The sequence below is a fragment of the Bufo bufo genome, chromosome 1, assembly GCF_905171765.1.
Source record: "Bufo bufo chromosome 1, aBufBuf1.1, whole genome shotgun sequence".
NCBI lineage: Eukaryota > Metazoa > Chordata > Amphibia > Anura > Bufonidae > Bufo > Bufo bufo.
In genome coordinates, this window is record NC_053389.1 from 773,505,130 (window position 1) to 773,521,511 (window position 16,382).

At 41.8% G+C, this 16,382-nt stretch overlaps 1 protein-coding gene across 1 annotated transcript in view; it reads left to right on the forward strand.

The window, feature by feature from the left end:
- GFRA2 (GDNF family receptor alpha 2) overlaps positions 1 to 16,382 on the forward strand; it is a 66,572-nt gene that overhangs the window by 6,801 nt on the left and 43,389 nt on the right. The window contains exon 2 of the mRNA XM_040414852.1: positions 10,921 to 11,136. Within this exon, the coding sequence (XP_040270786.1) occupies positions 11,079 to 11,136 (58 nt within the window). The 5' untranslated portion in view covers positions 10,921 to 11,078. The remainder of the gene's footprint in view (positions 1 to 10,920; positions 11,137 to 16,382) is intronic.

Below are 16,382 nucleotides of genomic sequence, written 5' to 3' on the forward strand. Positions count from 1 at the left end.
ACATATTTTTTTGCAGAATGGACGTATGGAAACAGAATGCACGCGGAGTAACTTGCGTTTTTTTATACGAAACCATTGAAATGAATGGTTCCGCATACGGTCCTAAAAAAAAAAAACAGAACGGACACAGAAAGAAAATATGTTGCATGAGCTCTAAAATAAATACAGAAGGTTCCTATATGAAACACACAGTTAGGCCCCTTGCAGACGTGCGTTCCTCCCGCAGCGAGTCTGCAACACAGCTCCCGGCCTGACCTCCCAGCGCTGCCTGGGGGTCACATAGCATTATATTGATTTTTGATGCTATGTAACCCTTACAGTTCTGGAATGTATTGGATAACACGGGCATAATGCTGCCAGTGTTATCCAATACATTCTAGAACTGTAAGGGTTATATAGCATCATAAATCAATATAATGCTATGTGACCCCCGGCAGCAATGGGAGGTCAGACCAGGTGCTGCGATGTGGACTCGCTGCGGGAGGAACGCACGTCTGAAAGGGGCCTTAGATTTAAATACCTGTCTCTAGGCAGACTCTTTAATGTTAAAGGGGTATTCCCAATTCAGACATTGATGGCATATTTCGAGGCTATGCCATCAATATCAGATAGGTTGGCCCCACCTCTGAGAACCTCTTTTATCTCAAGAACTGGCCCCTCAAAGTAAAGGAGATCACACTGTGCAAGCGCTGCCACTCTCTTTCACTGCTACGGGGGTTCAGAAAATAGCTGAGCAAGCACACTTGGAAATAGCCAAGACAGTGCTCGTCTGAGCTCCCATGGCGATAAATGGTGTGTTTGGTCGACTACATTCAGCACTCCCATAGCGGTAAATGGGCCAGTGGCCACGCTTGCACGGTGTGCCCTCCTTCACTTTAGGGGGCCTGTTCTTGAGATTGGATTGGGTCCCTAAGGTCAGACCCGAAACTATCTGACGTTGATGGTATATTCTAAAAATATGCAATCAATGTCAGAGATAGGAATATCCCTTTAACATTAAAGGGACCCTGAGGGACCCTGACCTATCTGACCTTGATGGCCTATCCTAGTGGCTTCGGTTTTTGTGTCTTCAATCTAACATGAAAAATGAAGCAGCTTTTCAAATAGTTTTCATAAAAATATATGCTCACCTAAGTGTTTCCATGGTAACGTAAGTGTTTCCCTTCAGTGCCATCTAATGGACACAGTGTCTACGCCACTGTTACTGGTCCATCTGAGGGGGCGTGTCTTACACTTTCCTAGAGTGTTCTGCATGGGAAAGTACAAGATGGTGGCAGCCATCTTAAAAATAATCTGGTGGGGGGACCAGAACAGAGAAATAGAGCCAATGAGGAAGGAATAGGAAGCACAAGGTTTGGTGATTATACATGTGTTGTGTTTAGTCAATTTTAAATGTCAAAATTCAGTCTTTTTGTAGCTGCCACTAGGGGGAGCTCCCTGCATATACAGATGTATACACTTTAGAGATGAGCGAATTGATTTGTACGAATTGATTCGTTTATCTGAATGAATTCTTGGCCTGTGAGTGACTGTCCCTCTACGACGATTCCTCACTGTCCGGCAGATTCACATGGCCGCACATCTTGCGCAGTCGTGTGAGTATCTGTGATTATCAGCACATGTGCAACGGGCGCCTCGCCCCAGGGCCCTACTATAACTCACGACCCAGGTGTAGGAGTGCCAAGTGGTATAGTGCAGCCTAAAATGTCTCTTTATGTGTGTCACGGTGCTCCTACCTGGATACCGCTGGACCCCAGGCTTTGGCTCCAAAGCAACAAATAGGGGGAATAATTGAGGGAATAATAGAATAACTAGAGTCCAGATCTTGTATGTAGTTGAGCAGCAGCTTTACTTTGCATAAACGTTCTCAAAACAATCTTCAAGCTCTGTCTTGGTTCCAGCAGGCTTTAGCGTTAAACTGGTAGGCTTCTTCAATAATTCTGCTTGCTCCTCTCTCTCTCTCTGCTGTACTGATAAGCTGAATAGGTAACTTGGCTTCCTCTGCACTTCCTCTCTGTAGTCTGACTCTAGGTGATGTCAGGGAACTTTCCTCCTGGCTCCTGAGGCTTCAAACTTTGGCCTCCATGGCCAGCAGAGCTTAAGGTGCCCCTGCACACCTGTCCCATAGCAGGAGGTAAGCTAGACTGACTAGAACTTGTCCCTACCCTTCCTGCAGGAAGTGGTACTAGCCCACTTCTCCACAGAGGGGGGTTAGAATGGAATGGAAGGTTCCATTATATCTATATAAAGCTCTGCCGTATTTGCTGCCACCTGCTGGTGAACCAGGCACATTACATGAACATAACAGTTACATAACAAAATAGGAATGCATATTGTGGAGACCCTTGAATAAATACACAAGATGACATTAGGTTAGACCAATAAAGACAGTAGCGAGGTGCAGAAGTGTCAACACCACTCTGGGGTGTTACATTCCCCCTTACTTAAAACCCAGCCATCCGCAGATTGTGCTTAGGTTGTGCTCTAAGGTACCCAAGGAAGGTTAAAGTGCTGTATAAGAACATGCATTGACTGACATAGAGACAGTTACCACTAGGTTCTTGCCCACATAAGTAGGGTGTCTATTCGCAGTTTGCCCTCTCGGTATAACCAGTGAACCACAAAATACTGCACTATGCGCTCAAATACTCTACACAGGACTGGTCCATAGTCATATATGAAGCGTGGGGGTGTCATATACTGTAATCCCTCCACGATACTATGAGACAACCGCTATTAGAAGGATGGCTTCATCCTGTATTCCCTTCCTAGCACCAAGGCCTTATAATGTTTTACGCTTTGTCATCTTGATGACTGAACAGGTAGCTAAACATACATATCCATAAGGCTGCGCACTAAGCCTTAGGACACACCAAAGTAGGGGGAGGAGCCTGGTTCTCTCACAGAATTCCCACGAGGGTTAATCCCTCTACACACACATATAGGCAGTGGGGTTACCCTTGACGGTGTTAGACCTGCTTGTGGCGTATATTGACATCCTCAGAGGCATTCCATATGAGCAATAAAGTAAGGACGCTAGCTATCTGGCTAATTACATAAAGTCCAAGGTCCATTTAAAGGTGCATACTTGGTCACATTGCGGTACCTGTAGGAGAGTACATACAATGGGCTAAATACTTGAACGGTGCTGAAACTTTAAAAAGGTTAGTGCAAAAACACATGATGCAACAGTATAGTGCAATTAAATTCACATTGGAGTCTTTTCCTTTAGTGCTGGCAGATCAAATGCACCAAACTGGAACAAGTAGTGCAAAAGTCCTTTGTAATCCACATGAGGTAATAATGTCATTATTTGTAATCCACAAGGATATAAGGGAAAATAGCAGCAATAGTAATAAGAACCCTTTGGGCAAAGGGGCCTCTAGCTTAACCTGAGAAAGGGGGGCGGGGGGCAAAGGAATTGAGCACATATGTGCGCAACTTGGAATGTTTCTGAAGATAGGGGGAGTCCTGACAAACATGTCCATCTGGATGGGGACCAAACCATGGGCAACAAACAAGCAAAATAGCCAAGTCGTCCTCACCCATCAGGAGTAGTCCAAGATGTGGTTCCCATTAGTCCATGCTTTCTCTTCAGGATCCAATGGAGGGGCTCCTTAGAAGAGGTACCTGAAGTCCTCTTTGCTGCTGCCTCTTGTAAGCCAGGCTGGCTACTGTGGTGGAGCTCCACTTGTAGTGTCCCACTAGGTAGGCGTGGGCACTACACAAGAGTCAATTGGTTCACGTGTTACTTCTACTCACAAGGGACAGTAATATTATATTTGACCATGTATGTTAATGTATTTTCTATGTGTTTTTATATGCAATGTTTCCCCTGTGTCATGCATAGCAGGCCTATTAGGGTGTAGTTAGGCATCCTAGACACTAGAGGGAGATGGGGAGCCCCTAGTATAAATGTTCAGGCCCAGACAGGGAGGAGTTAGATCATAGTCAGGAGTCTGTGGAGACAGAAGTGAGAAGGCACCAGCCAGAGATATGCTGAGGGCCTCCTCCTGACATGCAGCTTGATAGCCCTGGCTGCTAGTTACGTCCAGGAGGCTAGTGAAGAACCCTAGCCTGCCTGTAGATAAAGTGAGCCTCAGTTAGCTCAGAAGATTACCCCAGTAGTAGGAGATCCACCTCCTGGGAGAAACCTGCAGTATCCCTCACAGCAAGGACAATTACACAAGTTCAGCTAAGTAACCTGAGGGGCAGAAGTGTTTAATATAAAGCAAGCGCCAATACTGGAGGAAGGATTATATTTACCAAGGATTCAAGCCAGCACTTAGGCATCCAGGCCTTGCGATCCAGCCAGCTTGAATAGCTGAGGGGATAGAGCAGCATTGTACTGCAAAGCATTAACTGTATACCCTCCAAGTATCTTGCAAGATTTTACCTGCCATATTGTGAAGTAAACCTGCTGTGCATTTGTACTGTCAAGAACTGCATTATCATCTACTGCAATTACTTGTATAAAGTTGGATTGTTTCCTAAAGTAAAGCAACGTTTGGTTTACCAACTGTGTACTCTATTAATAATCCTACAAATCGGTGTGCCACCGTTACAGGCACACAATGGGACCTTGCCTCAGGCACTCAAAACACCTGCAACATCCAGGGCACCTCACCCAACATCAGGTCAGGTCTCTCCATACAGAGTGTGCCCCAGAGGAACTTGTGTCTACCTCTCATTCACTGCCGCATGCCTGCCCAGGGTTCTACTCCAAAAAGTGAGTAACCCTCGATTGCCCATAACCGTGACCTCACTGTCGCTATACCCTGCAGGTCTGGCGTGCTGCATAAAGACCTCTGGTGGAAAACTCTGATAATGACCGGCTGGTCACACTGGCTATAGCTGCGCCAATCCGTTGCTTCAATGGACCCAGCGAAGAAGGAACTGTATTTTCCCTTTTCTAAAATGGCCGCTGCTTCCACTTCCTGTACGGGTGCAGTCGATTTCTTTGTCCTCCTGGGAACTTGCATTGAACACTTTAGTTCCTTCTGCTGTAAGAATGGTTCCTCTGTGGAGGCGGGCTGTTTGGTTCCCTCCCCTTTGCTGGGTGGATGTCTTCCTTCTCAAGAGCTGATGTCCAAATCCAAGATGGCCAATTAAACCCTGTTTTGCCACAGTGCTGCAACTGATGTAGATTCACACGCTCCAGCAGTAGGGGGATTCACAGATAGAGGGGGCCTTCTAGGCGCATAAGTAGATCCTGTTTTGTGACGCCAAAATTTGCAACGGGCGCCTCCCCCCAGGGCCCTACTATAACGAGAGACCCAGGTGTAGGAATTCCGAGTTGTATAGTGCGGACTAAAATGTCTCTTTATGTGTGTCACGGTGCTCCTACCTGGATACCGCTGGACCCCAGGCTTTGGCTCCAAAGCAACAAATAGGGGGAATCTCCACAGAGGGGGGTTAGAATGGAATGGAAGGTTCCATTCTATCTACATACAGCTCTGCAGTATTTGCTGCCACCTGCTGGTGAACCAGGCACATTACATGAACATAACAGTTACATAACAAAATAGGAATGCACATTGTGGAGAACCTGGGATAAATACACAAGATGACATGACCAATAAAGACAGTAGCAGGGTGCAGAAGTGGTAACACCACTCTGGGGTGTTACACAATATGCCTACAACAACAAATATGAGATTGTGCACGTGCTGTTAATGCAAATTTGCTGATGCGGACTCGTGGGCATATCATCTACCCATGCGCTGATACTCGCAGTAATGGCTCATGCACAAGAGTTTTGAGGCCACGCGAGGTGTGCGGCCATGTTAATCTGCCGGCAGAGAGAGCGTCTAAAGCTGTGGGGACATTTCCTCACAAGTATGCATGGGAGAGATTTATCAAACTGGTGTAAAGTAGAATTGGCTTAGTTGCCATAGCAACCAATCAGATTCCACCTTTCATTTTCCAGAGGAGCTGTGAGAAATGAAAGGAGGAATCTGATTGGTTGCTATAGGCAATTAAGCCCGTTCTACTTTACACCAGTTTGATAAATGTTCCTCAATGTTTCAGAACTCAGCATAAAGAAAAGGCAAATCTGACCCCAGGTTCAGTATAAGGTGAAGTGGTGGTCCCCTAATGGTTTGGTCCATCTGCTCCTTGTTTGAAATGAAATGTCAGAGCAAAGAACTATTTCCATCAAACACAGTCCAATGCTTGTCACATCACGACCAGAAGAGCAGGTGACAATGTCACTGTCCTCCGACATGTTCCACATCTAACTTAGTTATAGAGAATCAGTCAGTGGCTGACACTGGTATGGTGACAAAAGGTCAGGCTCAGACACAGAGCGGTGACACAGGTCTTACTCAGACAGAAGAAGCCGTGTTTGCTTCCAGATCACTCCTCCTCCTCCTCCTCCTTCCATCTCACAGGAAGATGCAGATCAGTCAAACCACAAAGTAGCATGGAGCTCGCTGTGATTCACTAGGGGACGTCAATGAGCCCTTTGTGTCACTTGTGTCCCCACAGAGGCGGCCATCCTGCTATCCCTTCCCCCGACATCATGTGAGATTCTTTCAAGCACAATACAGACCCACAACCCAGATATGTCCCAACTGATCGGTTGGATCCCTACTTTAATAGTGATACTTAAAGGGATTCTGTCACCTCTTTTTACCCTATAGAGTTGCGGATATGCACGGCTAGATTGCTGCTATGCCCTCCCCCCCAATGCCCCCCTGGCATACCACTGGACAGGTTCCATTTAAGCTCAACTATCCTCCTATCTATATCTATCTATCTATCTATCTATCTATCTATCTATCTATCTATCTATCTATTATCTATCTATCTATCTATCTCCTATCTATCTATCTATCTATCTATTATCTATCTATCTATCTATCTATCTATCTATCTATCTAATATATATCTGTCTACTATCTCCCCTTCCCTAAATCCTCATTCAGGCTCTGTTCACATCTGTGATGCCTCATGCCTACTTCTCCTTTTCAAATAAGGGACACCTGGTCAGAACCCAGTGAACCCCATTATTTGGGAAACATTTTTGGCTTGCGGACAAAATGTTGGCCAATTGGGGTATATATTTGGCTTGTAGACCACATTTTGGCACACTGGGACAGATTTTTGTGTGGGGGACAGAATTTTGGCACATTTGGAGACATTTTTAGCTTGGCAATTAAATTATGGTCGGTTGGGGCAGATTCTGGCCCATTGTTACAGATTTTTTTTACTCCGAGACAACATTTTGGTGTGTAGGGACATATTTCCAGTGTGAGATAAGCCAGCGGATCGGTGGTAGAAACTAGACAGCCTAGAGATGCACCAGATGTATCATCTTGCATCATCCACTATGATGAGTTTGGCACGTTTACTCAGTCTACAGTTTGGACCAGATTAGTAAATGTCGGCCATTATTTTTTTTTTTTACCGCATTTAATATAATGATTCCTGTTTATGACACTGAAGTGTTTTTCTAATAAAACTATTTCGACATTGGGCTAAAACCAAATCCTCCTGGGTCTCTCCATAAACAATGCAGAGTGAATAATGACAGTGAGTAGGAGACATATTGCATGTCACTGGAAGCGTCACGCTATCGGGACACTCTAGATGGCGCCGGTCATTATGCAGAGTACAGTAAACAAAGGCTTCGCTCCGCGCAAACATGCCGCTGTTTAATCCTTGTTAGCAGCTGGACCTGAATACTTCTGTAATTGCATATAATTATAAACGTAGTATACAGTAGTCACTGAGCTATTCAGTAAAGTGTATCTCTCTAGCGCCAACTGCTGCTTGTTCTGTTTTCTTGTCCAACCCATTGGGTGGTCGCACGTGCTCTGTTTACATCTTAAACTGCAACCAGACATATTTTCTGTTAAAAGCTGTGGCAGTCACAGGAAAAGAGCTGAGATTTAACACTGACAAATGTAAGGTTATGCACTTGGGAAGGATTAATGCAAGTCACCCGTACATACTAAATGGTAAAACACTCGGTAACACTGACATGAAAAATGACTTAGGAATTTTAGTGAACAGCAAACTAAGCTGTAAAAACCAGTGTCAGGCAGCTGCTGCCAAGGCCAATAAGATAATGGGTTGCATCAAAAGGGGCATAGATGCCCGTGATAAGAACATATTCCTACTACTTTACAAATCAGTAGTCAGACCACACATGGAGTACTGTGTACAGTTCTGGGCTCCTGTGAACAAGGCAGACATAGCAGAGCTGGAGAGGGTTCAGAGGAGGGCAACTAAAGTAATAACTGGAATGGGGCAACTACAGTACCCTGAAAGATTATCAAAATTAGGGTTATTCACGACTGAGGGGAGATCTAATTACTATGTATAAATATATCAGGGGTCAGTACAGAGATCTCTCCCATCATCTATTTATCCCCAGGACTGTGACTGTGACGAGGGGACATCCTCTGCGTCTGGAGGAAAGAAGGTTTGTACACAAACATAGAAGAGGGTTCTTTACGGTAAGAGCAGTGAGACTATGGAACTCTCTGCCTGAGGAGGTGGTGATGGTGAGTACAATAAAGGAATTCAAGAGGGGCCTGGATGTATTTCTGGAGTGTAATAATATTACAGGTTATAGCTACTAGAGAGGGGTCGTTGATCCAGGGAGCAATTCTGACTGCCTGATTGGAGTCAGTTTTTTTTGCCTTCCTCTGGATCAGCTTACAGGATAACAGACTGAACTGGATGGACAGAGGGATTTTTTCCGCCTTATAAACTATATTACTATAGTAGAACAATTGGAGCAATGAATGGTAAGATCTCTGGATCCATGTGAGGTACAGGTCTGGTTCTAGCTTTGTTAGAAAGAGAATGTCATGTACTAGATCGTGTAACATAGTAACATAGTATATAAGGCTGAAAAAGATCCCTATGTCCATCCAGTTCGGCCTGTTATCCTGCAAGTTGATCCAGAGGAAGGCAAAAAAAAAAAACTGTGAGGTAGAAGCCAATTTTCCTCACTTTAGGGGAAAAAGAATTCCATCCCGACTCCAATCAGGCAATCAGAATAACTCCCTGGATCAACGACCCCTCTCTAGTAGCTATATCCTGTAATATTATTACGCTCCAGAAATACATCCAGGCCCCTCTTGAATTCCTTTATTGTACTCACCATCACCACCTCCTCAGGCAGAGAGTTCCATAGTCTCACTGCTCTTACCGTAAAGAATCCTCTTCTATGTTTGTGTACAAACCTTCTTTCCTCCAGACGCAGAGGATGTCCCCTCGTCACAGTCACAGTCCTGGGGATAAATAGATGATGGGATAGATCTGTACTGACCCCTGATATATTTATACATAGTAATTAGATCTCCCCTCAGTTGTCTTTTTTTTTAAGTGAATAACCCTAATTTTGATAATCTTTTAGGGTCCTGTAGTTGCCCCATTCCAGTTATTACTTTAGTTGCCCTCCTCTGAACCCTCTCCAGCTCTGATATGTCTGCCTTGTTCACAGGAGCCCAGAACTGTACACAGTACTCCATGTGTGGTCTGACTAGCGATTTGTATTGTAATGTGTGATATTCATTTTTTACATCAATCATGGGATAACCCCTTTAAATGAATTACAGCTCTAACACAAATGTCATCAGGACGGCCAAGCATCTTATATGAATGATGTTCCAACTCTTCCCCTGACATCAGATGTTAGTGGAGATAAGGATCCGGCAGTTGTCCTTTGATTGACAGGACCAGAAGTGATGACGTTTACACTGCCTGGCCCTGTCAATCAAAGTGCAGCGGACGCAGCAGTTGCAGAGAGAGCAGAGCCTCTAGGTGCAATGGCAATGCCCCCGTTGCTCCTAGAGGCTCATTTGCATATGCCAAATATATAAGGTCGTGTGCATGAGGCTACAAATATGAGATATTTCTATAAAAGAGAGGCTTGAGTTTCTGCTGTGGATGTGTGCTTACACTCATAAACAGAAAGAAATCTACACAGCTGCAATTCATATCACAACCACTAGGTGGCCACACAGACTGATGTACAATAGGATAGACATCTAGTGACAGAATATCACAAAATCATGTGTTTTTTTATTATTCTAAACTGTCATCTTGTGCAACAGTTCTCAAGAGGAAAGGTAAGGAAGGACATCCGTATATCTATGGCGGATCTTCTTCTTTTCTGCAGCGGCACCCAGTATCCAGCCAGAAAGTTTTTGTTGCATGTGAATAGGGTTCATAACCTATCCTGTTAGTAATCTTCAGTCACTCTGCTAACCTCCTATTCTTTCTGTGTCGCCATATACACTCTCCTATTACACTTATATCCTTCATCATCTTCCAGCAGAATTGAATTTGTTTGTGAATCCTTTTGGGCTGATCTGTTCATTATAATAACCCTGTAATACAATTTTGTTATTAGATTAATAAAAATCAAGAATTCAACAGATACACAGAAAAATTCAAATATCTACATATCCCATATACCTTCCCAACCTGGTAATGAACAGAGAGATAAAATATGATCCCACCTTTAATATATGGAAAGACAGTAATGGTAACCTCACCACTGCTACATCTGACATGTGCTCTCTACATATAGTAGAGCTGAGTTTGTCATTCAGAATTACCCATATATGTCTCATTAGTTGTTGATGGTTCTTTCCTCTCTTGCAGTGTGCTCTGACCAGCACCCCAACACATCAGAGTATAGGAATGCTAGTCCTGTAGGGGGCAGATTGACAGATCTATGGTCAGTTTAACCCTCAGGACAGTTTACCTGCAGTCCTACATAGACCCATAGATAGCACATGACAAAGTGATGGCAGCTCCATGCAGAGCCCTGTGTGCCTGTCTCCTCAGCACTTCTCTCTGCCCCCCCTCTCCCCTCCTCTCCAGTCAGCAGCACCTCTTGGACTTCCTCCCCATCACACACTAACTCTGCCCCTGTTCCTCTCCTTCTTCTTTCAGGAGATAAACCCTGCACTCAGCATCTCTGCTCTCCTGGATTCCCTGCCATCAGCTCTTTTCAGGATGTCTGAAATAGGATCCCGCACATAGAGGGGACACTGCAGAGGGGCTGGAGAAGCATCGGGGACATCAGGGCTCCTGTCAGTAGGGTCTGGTCCATGGGAGACATGAAGATGCTGCTGAGGGCTCCCCTCCAGTACAGCCTGCTCCTCCTGGGTGAGTCAAAGTTTACTGTGGGTGCTATACAGAACTTATAGTCTGTCTGTCTATTATCTATCTATCTATCATCACATATTTATATTATCTATCTATCTATCTATCTATCTATTATCTATCTATCATCACATATTTATATAATCTATCTATCTCATATCTATCTATCTATCTATCTATCTATCTATCTATCTATCTATCTATTATCTATCTATCATCACATATTTATATTATCTATCTATCTATCTCATATCTATCTATTATCTATCTATCTATTATCTATCTATCAATCATCACATATTTATATTATCTATCCATCTATCTATTATCTATCTATCTATCTATCTATCTATCTATCTATCTATCTATCCATCTATCCATCTATCTATTATCTATCTATCAATCATCACATATTTATATTATCTATCTATCTATCTATCTATCTATCTATCTATCTATCTATTATCTATCTATCTCCTATCTATCTATCTATCTATCTATCTATCTATCTATCTATCTATCTATCTCATATCTATCTATCTAATCTAGTATCTATCATCACATATTTATATTATCTATCTATCTATCTATCTATCTATCTCAAATCCATATTTCTTTCTTTCTTATATCAAACTACAGTTTCCTCTCTTTTTTAGCTATCTAGCCATATTTCAGTTTATTTAAACCTCTGTATATAGTATGTATATAACTTTATCCATGGATTATATACTATTGAATATCCTAGTATTTCTTTTAATCTTTCTCTGTTTCTATGTCTGCACTTGATTCATTTCCATCTATCCACACGTCCCTCCATTCACTATATCTGTTTCTCTCTTTCTGACATTTACTAGAACTTTATCCATGCTGTATAATATTAGATTCCATAGTGTGACCTTTGTATAACTGTAATCATAGCTTGAATGCCAACAATTTCTGTATTTAGCCCAAGGGTGGATGTATGTGACTAGTGTGGGTGAGGGGCTGCGGAAATGTGCCGGATTTATGCTCCTGGTATCTATATTTAATTTTGGGGCAAAGTAATCAGAATTCTAGTGATTAGCAAATCCAGCTTCATATGTGATTAGAATTGCAGACGACTACATCATGTATTAATTGAACCTGTTGTGTATGTAATTATACAATTATACAGCATACAGGGCAGGTTAGGAACCTGTGTATCTATATGTGTATAGTCATGTATGTTATTCAGTACTTTCATGCAGCTGAAATTCATCTATCTATTTATTATCTCTCTATTTATCTATCTCATATCTATCTATCTATCTATCTATCTATCTATCTATTTATGTATCTCATATCTATCTATCTATCTATCTATCTATCTATCTAATATCTATTATCTCTCTATTTATCTATCTCATATCTATCTATCTATCTATTTATTATCTATCTATTATCTATCTATCTATCTATCTATCTATTTATCTATCTCATATCTATCTATCTATCTATCTATCTATTATCTATCTATCTATCTATCTATCTATCTAATATCTATCTATTATCTATGTCATATCTATCTATTATCTATCTATCTATTATCTATCTATCTATTATCTATTATCTATCTATCTCATATCTATCTATCTATCTATCTATCTATCTATCTATCTATCATCTATCTATTTATCTATCTATCTATCTATCTATCTCTGTATCTATCTATCTATCTATTATATATCTATCTATTATCTATCTATTATCCATCTATCTATCTATCTCTGTATCTATCTATCTATCTATCTATCTATCTATCTATCTATCTATATATCCTCTATCTATCTCCTATCTATCTTCTATCTATCTATCTATCTATCTATCTATCTATTTATTTATCTATCTATTATCTATCTATCTATCTCTGTATCTATCTATTATCTATCTATCTATTATATATCTATCTATCTAATATCTATGTATCTATCTATCTAATTATCTATCTATCTATCTATCACATATCTATCTATCTATCTATCTATCTATCTAATTATCTATCTATCTATCTATCTATCTATTATCTATCTATCTATCTATCTATCTATTATCTATCTATCTATCTATCTATCTATCATCGCATATTTATATTATCTATCTCTCTATCCATCCATCTACCACTCTCAGAAACACACATTTTCTCACATATAACATGTTGGTTTTGTCGGTCACGTACACATGTCTGAAATAGATATATATTGGTCAATAATGTGAAAAAGAGATGGCCAATAAATCCTGAGATCCTACAAACAGTGAAGTATCTATAAACCTGACACATAATGTGAAGCCATTGCCCTTACCAACCAAGGAGACAGCGGCTGTGATCGGGTTTGTCGCTGTGATCAGGGGTTTCCACAAGTTTGATCCCGAGAATTGGTGTGGGAAATTCCTGGACCCAGACCGACATCTAATGAACCCAATGTAAGTCAAGAAAACAGATCTGACACAACTGTCCTGAAGAAACCATGGCCCAAGTGTGAACAGAGCCATAGGCCACTTTCGGATGATGATAATAGTCGGAGCTCCCTTTGTTGTACTTATGGTGGTCAGTCCGGCTTTTAGTGTCATGGGAGGATTGACTATTGCGGTGGGACATGGACTCTGAAATGCACCTGACATCCTTAAACTGGTTTATTTTGACCTCTGAAATCAGGCTCAAGAACATGCATAGCCCCGTAACAAATACCTGAATGGCTGCCTAAAGAGGTTATCCGATGAATTTAAGGTGTTTTTTTTTTTTGTTACTCGCATATCTGGCAGACTTGCTTCCCTTCCTGTGTGTGTGGGGTGGGGGGCAGCAGCTCATCAAGGACCTGTATCGCCCAGGATGCATTGCATTTAGCTCTTTTTAACCCCTTTCACCCCTGCTTAGGAAATAGTTCATCACATATATAGCATATTGTAGTTAATGCCTTCACAATTAACTTCTAGCAAGGCTGTGGGGTCGGTAAGCCAAAATTCTGACTCCAAATCCTGCATTTTATCACAATTCGACTCCAGCTCCGACTCCTTCTTAAGTAATAAAATGGTAACTTCTGCCGATCATGTACTGTAAGTAATCAGGAGACTTAGGGAGACCTTGGAATACAATTTTGAAATTCCTGATATTTTCTAAATTCCGGGAAGAAAATATGTAATGCACTAAAACAGCGTTATACACTTAATAATTGTAAGAAATCTATGGATTTGTCCTTAGAAAAAGTTAGAAAAGCTCTAAACGTATGTCCTGGATAAGCAGAGAGTATATGGGAATATAAGAAACATAAAAAGTGTAGCTGTATTTGTCTGGGAATAAATAACTTTTCACAAAACAGGGTAACAGCAAAGGGTTAATTGTTATATTGTTATGTGGTTAGATTTTTTTTTAAGGGTACGGCCACACGGTCAGGTTTCTTGATGCAGTTTTGAAAGCCAAAATCAGGAGTGGATCATAAAAGGAGAGAGAGTATAAAGGACAGATATGACTTCTCTTTTTTGAATTTACTCCTGGTTTTGGCCAAATCTGCATCAGGAAACCTGACCGTGTGGCTGAACAGTTTCTTTTCATTGAAATGTTAAGAATTACAAGAAAAATGTTTAAGAAAAAGAATACACTTCAAAAAAAGTCTCAGAACGTTGCATCCCTCCATAGCAAAAAATGAGCCCCCTTTTGAAAAGAAACGTACAATGATATGACCTTCAGCTTCCTATGAGAATGGACGTGTCCCTCTAACACACATACTGTACACTACAGCCGCTGTCTACTAATCTATTCAGTGGACTTTTCCGCTTGGTTCCCAAGAAACTGATCCAGGACCCCCCTAGCAGCATAGGCTGAGTTCACACTTCAGTTATTTGATCAGTTATTGTGAACCAAAACCCCTAGTGAAGCCTCCACAGAGATAAGATATAATGGAAAGATCTGCTCCTGTTCTGTGTTTTTGACCCAAACCTGGTTTTGGCTCACAATAACTGATGGAGATAACTGACCGAATAAGTGAAGTGTGAACTCAGCCTAAATCTGCTTTTATCAATTCTATCCATTGGGCAACAGATGGAGCCTTAGAAGGCTTCCAATTTAGAAGTATCACCTTTCTGGTGTAAAACATTAAAAGTCGTTGCTGTTTCCTCTCATGTTTAGTCGGATCTTCTCTTGACAAGGTTGGGGGCACACCAGATAGATAGGAGTCCATTTGCCTCTGTTAGAGGGAGAACTTAGAGGCGTATAAATATGAGTAATAGGACACGAATTGCTGAAGTACCTTGATCAGTCATAATACTGGCCACAAAAGTTTGAGGAGACTCTATTTTGGCCAAAAATGAGAGGGCCCTACCATATTTGTATCTCTCTGAAAACACTACCTGTTTCTGAGCCAAAAGATTTTAATTGCATTAATCAGATCCCCTCACATAACCGCGTTAAAAGCGTCCTATTTGGTAAGCGGATTTTAAATTCCCAAATTGTCCCGCCAATAGTCGTCCATATTCTGTCCGCATTTACTAACAACAGGCAGAATGTCCAGCTGCCACTGCCTACTGGGAGAGTCAATTGGCTGCGTCGCCAATACTAGTAAAGGTTGATTTAGACGGGCAGATTATCGGGAACAAACGTTCCTGCAAACGCTAGTTTCCGACAATCTGCCCGTCTAAAAGTGCAGCCGGTCACCTGATGAACAAACGATACGCTTGTTCATTGGATGATCCTGTCGTTCATGGAGGCATCTAAATGATCATTTCTGGGCAGCAGATTGTGCCATCTAAGCAGCGATCTGCTGCCCAGAAACAATGCAGCTGGGACAGGCGATTGCATGTCAATACAGAGCTTCGCGACCACTAAATGAGCAGCCTACTGTCGGGAAGCATGCCCGACATTTGGCTGCTCCTCGACTCCTGCAAATGTGCCTTAAGAGTGTATGTTCCATGATATCTCTTGGGAGGTGGTTGACCGCAGTCACATAAGTTTAATATTTCTCGAGAATTCTTTGAGAAGGAATCAGTTGATGCCGATTGACAAGAGAATCGCTGCAAATCTGGATGTAGATTATTAGACTTCACCTAGTACCCTAAGGATTTATATTATGAGTTAATGGAGGATGTAAATGACCCCAAATATGGTCCAGCATGGCAATAAAGTCACCTGACACGAAAAGTGGTGCAGAAGGGGAAAACTCTAATTTCGTCATGAGTTCATCAAGAACCCCGTATGAAAGAGTGGAGGGACGTATAACCCACCTATTAAAAAATCTTGAACT